The following is a 13,277-nucleotide window of genomic DNA, read 5'->3' as shown; positions in this document are numbered from 1 at the left end:
GTTATACTTGTTCATGGACTAGAGGCACATAATGGACTTTTTAGTTTTGATCCCTGTAGCGTTTGGTAGATTTGAACCTTGCAAGCTATCATTTAAGATCTAGGGCAACTAAAACATGAAATAATGCAGGGATAGTGGCTTAAAATACTACTGTTCATTAGGTTTTTACTGCATGAGAGCTGTTTCACATTACAATAGCATTATGTAGGTCTTATGGTGTCCAGGTTACAGATGAGGACACTGAGCGTCAGTGATTCTATGTGACAGGTATGTCTACGTTTCTACAGCTACTAACTGCAGTAAACTGGATTTGAATCCAGGTCTTTCTAATTCAGAAACATGTGATGAGCCATTGTACCACAAATCTTACTAACATAGGGATAATAATATCTACTGTGGGGTGCTTTAAGAACCCAACAAGATTTTTATAAAAACCCTCAATATGCTTTGTAATTGCTGATAAAGTTCTGTGAAATGAAAGTCACTATGAGATGTGGAAGACAACATGCTACTGTGTGTGTGTGTGTGTGTGTGTGTGTGTGTGTGTGACTACTCTTCAAAGAAACTGGAACTATTTGTACCTTGTTGTTAGTTTTCTGATGAGAGTAGTTTTTTTGTTGTTTTTTTTTGTTTGTTTGTTTTAGACATAGGTTTTGGAAAGTGGGTCATTTCTTCTATATACCCAGTGGTGTCATAAAAAGCATGGCTGATTCCCCCTCTAGGTTAGGGCGGAAAGAGAAGACTGTGCTTGAGGTGTCTATACACACAGATCTGTTAAGGGCTCCAGAATTCTTTTGGGCAGAGTGAGGATCTCTGTATGGTTCTAGCTATACTTTTGGCATTGATGTTGTTTCTTCTCTTGTTTATTACAGAAACTGGGCTGCTCCTTCAGTTAAAGGACATCAATCATTTCCTAATGCAAGACATTGCCTTCCTGTCTGGTAAGCAACCTTTATCATGTACTTAAGGGCAGATAAATGTATAAAGTAGTCAGCAGAGTTTATTTGAGACTTATATAAATAGCTTGCTACTCATATCCATATATACATATATATAAACACACATACATTAGGTTATAAAATGTTTTAATAATCATCTATATGTTATGGATCTAGTTATTAAACAAGAGGACAGTAAGAATAATTAAGGACTTTTTAACAGTTTTAATATGTAGTTAAGAGCAACCTTAATACGCTTATGCATTTGTCTTTAGACACCCATAGTGTGTGTGTGTATGTGTGGGAACATATATATCTTAAAAGGGTGTTGGCTAGATTTGTTTTTGTTTATTTATAAACAGTTTCATTATGTTGCCATGGCAGGTTTGGAACTTGCTCTGCAAACAAGGTTGGTCTCAATCTCATGGAGAACCGTCTGCCTCTGCCTCCCAAGTGCTGGGATTAAAGTTTTATCCCACCATATCTACCCCTTTCTCTTTTTATGCTCACTATTTTTATGTGTATGGGTGTTTTGGTCTACATATATGTCTGTATGCCATATACAAGAGGTGCTGCTCAGGAGGGCATCAGATCCCCTGAAACTGGACCTGCAGATGGCTTTCCATCTTATGTATGTCATTTTCCATGTTGTTGGCGCTCCTAGAATGTAGGTACCTGTCATACAGGTACTGAAAAGCAGCCTAGTATCTTCTACAAGAGCTGACAGTGCTCTTTTAATGCTGTGCTGTCTCTCCAGGTTCTAATCCTTTTTCTTAATAATGGTGCCCTGACATAAAGCATAAGAATAAGGTGATGTTGGAGCTGAGACTGGGTTCAGCTAGTACCCAGTACTGAAAAAAAGAAACAAAGAAAGAGAAGGAAAGAGTGATGCAAGTGAGACAACCCCCAAGGCATAAAGCAGGGGAAGATAGATTAACTCTGTTACTGTATATAATCCCAAAGTGCCCTGGGATACAGGCAGGCAGGCAGGCAGACAGACAGACAGACAGACAGACACACATACACACAGTGAATTTAGTAGTTTATGGCTGGAATATATCACCAACAGCTATAGGAAGTTCCCATTCTGTCGTAGTAAATTTAGCTGAGTGTTTGGTTTGCTTTCAAGATTGTCAGTGTTTCCCAGCTGGTGGTCAATTTCTCATGTTTCAAGTACTTTTGCTTTACTTAAATATTCCACTACTGAGCTACACTTCCAGTCCTCTGTGTTAGCTAAATTGTGTTTTGAATAGAAGCATCTTCAGGGCTGGCTGTCTCTATCCACACCCTTCTTACTTTTCCTTTGTCTTCAGCATTTTTGTGGTAGTTTTTTTTTTTTTTTATAAATGTTTCTGCTGACACTTTCTTTTGAAGAAAAATTTTGTAATGGACAAACATGATTAATGTCCCTACCTCCCAATTTAGAATTTAAAGATTTTTTTTTTTATATTACAGATGTACTATTTATACAATATATGTAGGTGCTCAATGGTAATTAGGTTAGTAGATTAAAATTTAGTAGATTAGTCAGTGAGTGATAATTGACCCTTGTAGAGCCATGTATCATTTCGATTGATAGAAGATGTTTGCTTAACTAGTACTAGTTTGTTTGGAAAGAGAAGAGAGGTTAGGGTAGGCAAGGAAGGGGGTGTCCTGGTTTGCTTTCTGTTGCTGGGATAAACAGCATGACCAAAAGTAGCTGGGGAGATGTGATGGTTACTCTTGGTTCACTTCTGTTCCTATAGAGAAGCCTGACTGATACAGGAGGTTTATTTGGCTTACAAGTCTTAATCTCAGTTCATCATTAAGGAAAGTCAGAGCAGTCACTCAAACAGAAGCAGAGCCAGTAACCATGCAGGAGAAATTGCTTACTACCTTGCTCTGTAGGACTTGCTCGGCTTGCTTTCTTAAACATCTTGGGTCACCTGTCTGGGGTGGCACTGCCCACATTGGGCTGAAACCGCCCACATCAATCAATCAAAGAAAAGAAAAAGCCCCACAGACATGCCCACAGGCCAATGGAGGAAGTTTCTCAATGGAGGGTTTCTCTTCCCAGGTGTCTCTTGTTTGTGTCAAGTTGGCAAAAAAGTAAGCAGTACATAGAGACAGAGAGAGAGAAGAGAGAGAGAGAGAGCGGGGTGGGGGTGGGGGGGCTGTTTTCTGTTGAGCGAGGGCTGGATGGGGCAAGTTTTCTCTCTACCATCACTTCACATGTTTAGGTACATAAGCATTTAGGGTTATACCCCCTTGTTAGGTTGGCAACTTGAACATTATTTAATGACCTAGAAAAGTACTTATTTTACTTTTAAGAAATTATGTTTGTTTGTGCACATGAGTGCAGGTGCCTGCAGAGGCCAGAAGAGGGTGTAGGAACCCCTGGACCTGAAGTTCCAGGTGCTTGTGAGCCACCTGACACTAGTGCTGGGAACTAAACTTGGCCAGTCTCTCTGCCAGAGCGCTGTCAACTGTGAAACCATCTCCCCAGTCCCTCAAATGTACTTTGCCAAAAAACAAATTTAGTTTAGACCTACTTTTCTGTATGAATGTTTTGTCTCTGTGTATGTATTTTCACCATATGCATACTTGGTGCCTGTGGAGGGAAGAAGAGGGTGTTACATCCCCTGTAACAGGAGGTATGGATGGTTGTGAGTTACCATGTGGGTGCTAGGATTTGAATCTGGGTCTTCTGCAAGAACATTAAGTGCTTTTAATTGCTGAGCCATTTCTCTAGCCCTTGAATTTTTTCTTTCTCCCCACCCCACCCCACCCCCTTTTTTGGTCCTTTCTGAGACAGGGTCTCACTATGTACTTCTGCCGGTCCTGGAACTCACTATGAAGAACAGGCTGGCCTCAAACTCATAGAGATCTGATAGCTTCTGCCTCCCAAGTACTGGGATTAAAGGCATGTACCAGTATACCCAGCTCTCCTAGTATATATCTATATATTTTTTTTTATATCTAGTCATATTCCTGGTTCTGAAGTCTAGTTTGCTTAATATTAGGCAGTAGAACAGGGTAGATTTCTGCCTTTCTCCACTTTCCTGGCTCTAGCACATGCTGCTATATTTATTTGGATTCTGGATGCTCTATGTCTGTACTTCATGCTTGTATGAAAAGTACTTTGCTATCTAAGCCATTGCTCCAGCCCTGCTTTTCGAATTTTTAATTCTAACATTTAGATCTATATACTACTGTATTTCCTTTCCTGCTTCCTTTGACTCCTTGTGCTCAGCTTTATGAAGTTTTCCACTGTCAGTTTCTCATTTGGTTCTGTAATCTTCTTTGAAAGTACAGGTTGGCAGGTTATCTGTTTCTTCAGCCATATTTATTATGCAGATCACATGAAAATTTCTTCTTACTTTCTTATTCATTTTTCCTCTTTGCTTTTCTTTCCTTCCTTCTCTCCTTTTTTCTTTCTCTCTTTCTCTCTTTCTCTCTTTCTCTCTTTCTCTCTCTTTCTTTCTTTCTTTCTTTCTTTCTTTCTTTCTTTCTTTCTTTCTTCTTTCTCTTTTAGGAACCACTGTGCTAGATTTTACTTGTTGTTTTGGTTTATATGGAAATTGTGATTGTCATAAAACTCATGGTTACCCCAAACAGTCTTCTAGTCATCCTCTTTAAAGATGAAAATACTCATTATGTTTTGTCACACAAATTGCTAATTTGCTTGATTTGGTTTATTTTAGGTGGCCGGGGGAAGGACAATGCTTGGATCATTACATTTCCAGAAAACTGTAACTTCAGATGCATACCAGAGGAAGTAATTGCAAAAGTGCTCAATTACTTGACATCTATTGCAAGGTATGTGGTATTCCACTACATTCTAAAATTTTGTTTTATGTCAAATATCCACTTGAAGGTTAAACAGGGAACTTGCTTGTTAATGTAGTTATTGTTATCGTGAGTAATAAGTTCACCTAAAGTAAATAATATAAGAAAAGAGGATGCTGACAGCTACTTATATTATGAATATAAAAATATACTGTAAAATATACTAAGGAGAAAATATATAGATATACTAAGGATGTAAACAGATGTAGCACTTTTTAACTGTTGGCCCTCACAAAGTGTGATAGTCATATGTAAAAGGATACCTTTACTACCCAAGAGTGAAGAAACCCATTTTTCGCTTTATCCAAAGATTACCTATAAAGACTTTATTAGTAGTAGAGTTGAGAGCTACTGGGCAGGATACTTTGATAATAAAATCAGTTGGCATTACTGTGTGTTAAAATGAAACATGTAGAAGTCTTCTTTCGAGGAGCTGAAAGGATTTCTCAACAGTAATTATGCAAGCATGACCAGTAGGACCATTTGTAAGATTCCAGCATCCACATAGTAGGACCATTTGTAGGATTCCAGCATCCATGTAGTAAGCCAGGGATCTCACATATACCAGAACAGACCTCATCTCAAGAATATGTAGAAAATGACAAAGGAGGATACCTAATGTCCACTTACACACACACACACACACACACACACACACACACACACACACACTTTAGATATCAAATTTATGTTGAATCTAAATTATCTACTTATTTATTTAAGACAAGGTCACACTTTGTGGTCCTAGCTGACTGGTCTAGACTTTCCTATGTAGACCAGACTGGCCTCGTACAGAGATCTGCCTACTTCTGCTTCCAGAGTCCTGGGATTAAAGGGCTGTGCCACCATGCCCAGCCACGAACAATTTTTAAAGGAAGCAGTTTCCATTTATTAACCCAAAAAATAGAGAACATAGTTTATTTGAAGAGTCTTCTAAAGAAAAATCAAGTTCTATTAGAGTAAATTTATAGTGTACCTATGGAAGATTAAAGTATTTTTAGGGCAAATCAACTTTATATTATTATTATTATTATTATTATTATTTTTTTTTTTTTGGTTTTTTCGAGACAAGGTTTCTCTGTGTAGTTCTGGCTGTTCTGGAACTCACTCTGTAGACTAGGCTGGCCTTGAACTCAGAAATCCGCCTGCCTCTGCCTCCCAAGTGCTGGGATTAAAGGTGTGCGCCACCACCGCCCGGCTTATATTATCTATTGAATTGCTTTCTCTCAAATGTAAAGAGCAGCCTGCAGTGTAAAACAATATATTTAAGTATATATTTTTTAAGTGAATGAAAAAACAGATGTTGCAAAAGACACTGGTTGTTGAGTTTTCTCATCACCATGATGTCAAGATTCCAAATTCATTATCCTAACCCATTTTATCATGCAATGAGTTATTTCATTTTAGACACTTTAATTTTGTTTATTTGTACATGAGTGTTTTGGTGTGAGTGGATGCTGTGTTTGTGCATGTACGTGTGGAAGCCACAAAAGGGCAATGGATCCTTGGAACTGGAATTACAGGTGGTTGTGAGAAACTTAGTGAAGGTGCTGGGAAGCAAACTCAGGACCTCTACAAGGGGAGTAAGGACTCTTAACCATTGAGCCATATGTCCAGCCACCTCATTTCCTATTTAAAAGATTGACGCTAGTACTGAAAAACAAAGTTTAAATAATAAATAGGGGAATGTAGTGTGTGTGTGTATAGACACGCATATATACATGCATATACATACATACATACACACACACACACACATATATATGTATATCTATCTATCTATATCTATCTATCTATCTATCTATCTATCCACAAACATATATATTTACAGAGTTTCTCTGTCTAGTCCTGGCTGTCCTGGAACTCACTCTGTAGATGAGGCTGGCCTCAAATTCAGAGATCCATCTTCCTCTGCCTCCCAAGTGCTGGGATTAAAGGTGTGCGCCACTATGCCCACACTCCTGAACTTTTTTATATCTAGTAACCTCATTCTGGAATCTAGTTTTAAAATAATTTTTAAGTATAGCAGTTTTTTTTATTTATTATGAGAAAGGTCTCCCTATATAGCTCTGGCTGTCTTGAAACTCACTCTGTAAACCATGCTGGCCTCAAACTCACAGAGATTAGCCATCCTCAGCCTCAATGAATGCTGAGATTAAAGTACAGTAGTACTCCTGGCTAAGGTAGCACTTCTAAATCTAAACTTGTCTTCAGTTAAAGATAATCTATAAACTACATAATCATAAATGAAGACATATAACAGATAAGGCTTGTTACTAATAAAAATTGTTATTTCTTTGTCTTCTATAGGCAAAGTGGATCTGACTCCCGATTTACAATTATTCTGGATCGAAGACTGGATACATGGTCTTCTCTCAAAATTTCCCTCCAGAAAATCTCAGTAAGTACCATGCACTTTATAGTAGCTATATATATACACATGTGTGTGTGTGTGTGTATGTGTATATATACATTATATATACACATATATGATATATATACATATATCATATATATACTTAGCCTTTTGAAAGTATGGATTATTTTTATATTAATGGAGACAATAGATATTGATATAATGTGAAGAAAAAGTAGAAAGAATATTTTGTGATCTTAAAGACTCGCCCCCCCCCCCATCTAAATCTTAGTGGGAATGAATGAGTAACTGATGGTTCAGTTTCTAATTAAGCAAAGATTATGCAGTGTTCTGTACAGCTTTCAGAGGAAGGCATACATCTTATGGGACCTTTTAGAAAACAGAGATAGCTGACTAAGGCCACTCCCACTGGAGCAAAAGCATGATACAAATACTGAGGTTACTGAAGTTCTAAGTCACTGCTTTTTTTGCTATATTATCTGTTGATAAATGTAAAAAAAATACTAACACTTGGAGCTAGATATAATAACAAAGTGAATAAGGACATCTGTTTAATACTCATCATGAATTTTTTCCTTATTTGGGGACCATTTAGTAGTGGTTTTCTATTATTTGTTTATAACACATATTTAATTATAAAGAGTGCATCTTAATTTTTTTTATTGTTGTGATCACACTTTCTGGGGAAAGCAGTGTAATGGGGAAAGCTCAAGATTCTCAGCTATATAGTCTATCATAGCAGAGAAGTCACAGTGGCAGGAACTTTAAACCACTGATTCACATTATATTATAGCCAGAAGATCAAAGAAATGAATGTGTACATGGTAGCACATAGTTCACTTTCTCCACTGTCACATAATCTAAGATTTCTTGCCTCAGGAATGGTGCCCCCCACAGTGGCTCTTCCCACCTCAATGAACACAGTTAAAATAATCTGCCACAGACACATCCAGAGGCCCATCACCCAGGGATTTTAGATTTTGTCAAGTTGGCACTTATCTATCACTAACCATCACAGAGTGGAAAAAAGGTACCACAGAAGTTAAACAATTTACTAAAGGGAAATAATAACACTGACTGGAGCTCTGGTGGTTGAGTGCTTACCTACAAAGACCTGGGTTCCACTTCCAGCACTACATACATAAGTCAGCCATGGTGGTGCATGCTTGTAATCTTTGTACTCAGGAGACAGAGGCAGGACAATAGGCAGATCAAGGTCATATTTGACTACATAGTGAATTTAAAGCCTGTCTGGGCTATATGAGATCCTGTCTCAAACAACAGCTATAGCAAAGCCTTGTGAGTATGTTTTTCTGTTCATATTTATTAAGTAGCACTGATACCTCTATTTCTTGATTAAGAACTATTACTAGGCATCAAAATTATCTCATGTATGCTTATATTAATAGATATAAAAAGGGTATATATTGCAGTAACTTAAAAAAAATAGAGCAAGAATTGATATTTCAGCCAGGCGTAGTGGCACACACCTTTAATCCCAGCAATGAAGAGGCAGAGGCAGGTGGATCTCTGTGAGTTCAAGGCCAGCCTGGTCTACAAATCAAGTCTAGGATAGCCAGGGCTTCACAGAGAAAACTTGTCTTGAAACAAAACAAAAATTGAAATTTCATGAACTGTAAGTTGGTGTCCTTCCTACCTGCTCCTTTTATAATTGTTTGCATAGATTATAGATAAACAACTAACATTTTTTAAAAAGATAAATTTCTTTGGAGTGAATATATATCTGCCCTTTTTGTACTATTGGGTTGTATCAATGTGGTACAATGAAATAAAAGCTAGTTCCCTTGTCTTCTGAACTTGAGGTCAGTGGAAGGAAAGAACTTCCTTCCTTCTTGTTGCCCTATGGCTGGTGCCCAGAAATGGAAGTACATTCTATTTTCAGCAAACACCTACCAGCTCAGGGTCTTCTTAGTCTTAAATTACCAAATTAAATAAGATTTGAGATATAGGAGTTTGTGGCATGTAATCAGCTACATTGAGACTCTGTCTCTAAAACACAAAATATACAAGACTGGGGAGATGGTTCAGTATATAAGAGCACTTGTCATGCAAGCATGAGGACCTGAGTTCAAATCCCCAGAACCTATGTAACATGCTGTGGAAACGGGAGAATCAGGGGGTCTTGCTGGTTGATAGCTCTTCTTTTCCATCCATGATAGAATATGCCTCAAGCAAGGCAGAGCGTGTTAGGGCAGTCCACTCAGCACCTTCTTCTGACTTCTGCGCGTGCACATGGGTGTGTGAACAGACATACTCTTATACTCGCTGTGTTAATTATTTTCTGTTGCTGCAAAAAAAAAACCCTTTGACCAAAACAATTTATAGAAAAAAGTTTATTTGGGGTTGTGGTTCCAGACAGGTAAGAGCCAACTATGACAGGGAACCCTGAGAGAGAGGCAAGCATGGCGGCAGGTAATGGATGCTGAGAACTCACATCCTGCACTGCACGCAAGAAGAGAGAAATGATGAGAATCATGAACCTCTCAAAGCTTGCCTCCTGTGACATACTTCCCCTCACAAGGCCGTACTTACTAAATCTCCCCAAACAATGCCACCAACTGAAGACCAAGTGTCCAAATATAGGAGCGTATTGGGAACATACTCCTGCAAACCACCACAGTCATATAAAATAAAAGAAAAAATTTTTGTAGCTATAGTTGGTGTAATGACTTTTCCTGGTTGTCAGTTTGACTATATGTGGAATGAACTACCATCCAGAATTGGAGGGCTCACCTGTGATCCAGATCTTGAGGCTGGAAGACACAAGTTTCTGTCCTGGATCTTGGCATGGAGATCTTGAGGCATAGTGGCTATGAAAAGCTTAGGCCCAGGCAAGGCAGTGCACGCCTTCAATCCCAGGAGACTAAGGCAAGGAAATGTCTGAGTTCAAGGTCAGCCTGGGAAAAAGGATGTCCCAGATCCAGGCGTGGTGGTACACACCTTTAATCTAGGCCACACCTTCTGCTGGAGACCTACATAAGGACATTGGAAGAAGGAAGATTCACTCTTCTTTGCTTGTTTGCACTTACTTGCCAGCATCTGTTGGAACCTACTTCTATAAAAGGTCAGCTGAAACAACTAGCCTCGTGAGACGCAGCAACTATTAGATTCTTGGGCTTCCCATTCACAGCTGATCATTGTTGGGTTAGTTGGGCTACAGACTCTAAGTCATCACAGATTCCCTCAGTATAGAAAGACATTTTACACGTTCTGTGACCTAGAGAACCCTTACTAATACAGTTGGTTAGATGTTTTTTTAAAAATATTTTTATCTTATTTCTTTTAAAATATTTATTTTATTTTCAATTATGCATGTATATATGTATGTATGTATGTATGATTATATATGGGTATATTCATATATGAGTGCTGTTCAAGGAGTTCAAAAGAAGATGTTGGATCCCTAAGGACTGGAGTAAGTGGTTACGAACCATCTGGTACAGGTGCCCGTATCATACACATTAATTATATCTCAACCATCACTGGCTGGCTACTGGACATGTTTGAAGTAACAATGACTATCAGTGAGATGAAGATGAATATTGAGCTGTGATCAGAACATATTAAATGAAGAAAAATCTAAATCTATTTTTTAAAATGTGATATTGAATCTGATCTCATGAGGTAAATTTCTCATTCTCTGAGAACTTCTGGTAAAAGTGACTATTGTGTAACATGGGCTGTTTGTGGTCTATTATGTTAACACTTGCCATTTTTCTTCTGTTCCTAGAGATAGACCCTAGAGCCACATATGACTTACAACCCCATGTAGTCTGTTGCTTTCAGTAAGAGCACTTACTATGTAGTAAGACCACTTACTATGTAGTTCAATTGAAAAACCTTAGCTCACAGCTTCCCAGATAAATGAATGTAGGTAGGTTAGGCTTCATAATTAATGAGATAAGACAGTTGAAATTATTACATACAAATAATAATTGTACGTAACGGGCTGAAGAGATGGTTCAGCAGTTAAGAGCACTGGCTGCTCTTTCAGAAAACCCACCCAGCAGGTTCAGTTCCCAGCACTCAAACTGCAGCTCACAAACATCTCCAACTCCAGTTCCAGTGGATTTGCCTTCTCCTAACTCCTGTGGGCCCCTGCATGCTGCTGGTACACAGGTTTATACTCAGACTCACATATATGCATAAAATAAAATAAATATTAAAAAATTTGTGATCAGGTCTGGTGGTTACACCTTTAATACTAGCCCATGGGAGGGAGGCAGAGGCAGATAGATCTCTGAGTTTGTGGCCATCCTTGTATACAAAAAGTTCCAAGGCAAACTAGGGATACATAGAGAAAAACAAAAATAAAATTGTATGTACTAATGGGGTAAAACATGGTGCTTTTACACACATATACATTGTGTAAAGATGTGACTATCGCATTTAAACATTTATCATTTCTCTGTGGTAAGAACATTAAAAAAGCTTTTTTAGCTATTTTTGGGGAAGGTTAATTTGAGAGAGAATCTTCTCCATCTTAAAAAGTTTGCATGCATGTTCTCTTCTTTCTAGATTATTATCATGATTCAACTTCACAAACTGTAACCTTTCTCAATGTTTAAATCCAGAATAGAACGTAGTAAAACAATACAGAATTGAAGTTTAAGTCTCAGCCAGGGGAGGACACGAGGACAAGGTATCAGTGAGTACTACCTTCACAAAGAATCTTAGCATTCCACCTTAAAAAATCTAACTACGCAGAGGCAAGGCAGTCCCATCTAGACAGTTCCTAAGGAGGAGAATGGTTTTTTTTCTCTCTCCCTCCACTCTTAGGACATGCCTGATCTTCTTGAATAGTCCAGCACAAGCTAATCCACAAGGTTCAATCAGGCTAAGTAGTTAGGGGACTGTGTTAACTCTGAATTACAATGAGCAGCAGGGAAGGATCTGTCAGCTGACTAATCAGGGATAGTGGATTTTTTTTGCAGCTCTGCCGCGGTGGTAATGGAAGCAGCCGTAGCTTTGTTTGATAGAGATTTTTGGCTGCTGGTTTTAAATACCACCCAAGAAGCAGATCGTATTTCATCAATGTTGCGTTGACAATCGGAAAAGAAGAGTGTAATTTTGTATAGGCGAGATGGCAGAAGCAAATCCCCCGAGAGGCAAGATGAGGTTCAGAAGGAATGCGGTAAGGGCTCTGCCTGCAGTCCTGGAAAGCCTATTCCCAAGTTCAAGTGCTGGGATGCTGCAGCATCTTGCTACAGCACAAACTGCTGAGTGGGGCTTTTAAGGACAGATCGGGAGAATGGATTTTTGTGAATTGCATTGATGTGATTACTGTGATATGGCCTAGGGTCATTTAAGGAAGTAGAGGAGGTAGACATTTAAAATCTCAATGTCATCAAGTTTATCAGAGAGCATTGTTGGTCATATTATTTGTTTAAGAGAGTATTAGCAATTAGGAATTGTTTGCCTGCATAGCTTTAAATCACCAGTTAAAATTATATCTAACAAAAGGATTTATGCTTTTTTTGGACAAGGGTCAAGTAGAGTGTGATATCCTGGATGGGTTTAGAGATGATTTCATCAGCACTTAAAAAGGCAGCCCTGTTTAGCTGTCACTTTAAAAGTGGAAACATTTAAACATCTCTAATGATAAGAAATTTCAAGGGGCAAAACTCTAGCGTATAGACAACTGTTTTAAGGGACAGAAAAGTGACTTGTTTTCCAACATAAGCTAAAATTTTCAAGTCCCTCCTTCAGTTACTTTCCAGAAACTTTCTTACCTACGTTTTCTCCATCCATCCATTCATTCATATTCTAAGTTACTCATAAAATTTCTAACACAATCTTCCAATTTGTTTTAGAGAAACATTGAAATAAGCTTAGCTAATTTAATGACAAACTGGTCATCCATAAGTCATTAAATGTCACCTCAAAAAAAATAAACCCAATATTATTGTGGTGGCTTAAGATACAAACTTGCCTGCTCCACTATTGAGGTAACATACACAAATAGGAAAAGCCAAAATTACTTATAGAAAAAACTCAATTAAATTAAACTCCAACTCAGGACAAGGAAAGTAAAGAATTCTGTGTTTGCTGAGTGTCATCAAACAATAATTGAGTGAATGATTTTTCTAATAAGGTTTTTTAGCATAGAATGC

At 38.1% G+C, this 13,277-nt stretch overlaps 1 protein-coding gene across 5 annotated transcripts in view; it reads left to right on the top strand.

Moving 5' to 3' along the window:
- The window catches only part of Mcf2 (MCF.2 cell line derived transforming sequence), a 106,367-nt gene that overhangs the window by 16,995 nt on the left and 76,095 nt on the right, over positions 1 to 13,277 (top strand). For 2 of the 5 annotated variants that reach the window (XM_076918243.1, XM_034485230.2), the window contains exon 1: positions 12,150 to 12,298. In XM_076918243.1, coding sequence (XP_076774358.1) covers positions 12,248 to 12,298 — 51 coding nt within the window. In that variant the 5' untranslated portion in view covers positions 12,150 to 12,247. Of the gene's footprint in view, positions 1 to 872; positions 942 to 4,621; positions 4,737 to 7,076; positions 7,168 to 11,877; positions 12,299 to 13,277 lie in introns of those variants that run through there. The other 3 variants (XM_076918242.1, XM_076918244.1, XM_034485229.1) reach the window with 3 other exon arrangements.

The sequence above is a fragment of the Arvicanthis niloticus genome, chromosome X, assembly GCF_011762505.2.
Source record: "Arvicanthis niloticus isolate mArvNil1 chromosome X, mArvNil1.pat.X, whole genome shotgun sequence".
Taxonomy (NCBI): domain Eukaryota; kingdom Metazoa; phylum Chordata; class Mammalia; order Rodentia; family Muridae; genus Arvicanthis; species Arvicanthis niloticus.
The sequence above is the reverse complement of the archived record's forward strand: the minus strand, read 5'-3'. Positions and strand labels throughout refer to the sequence as shown.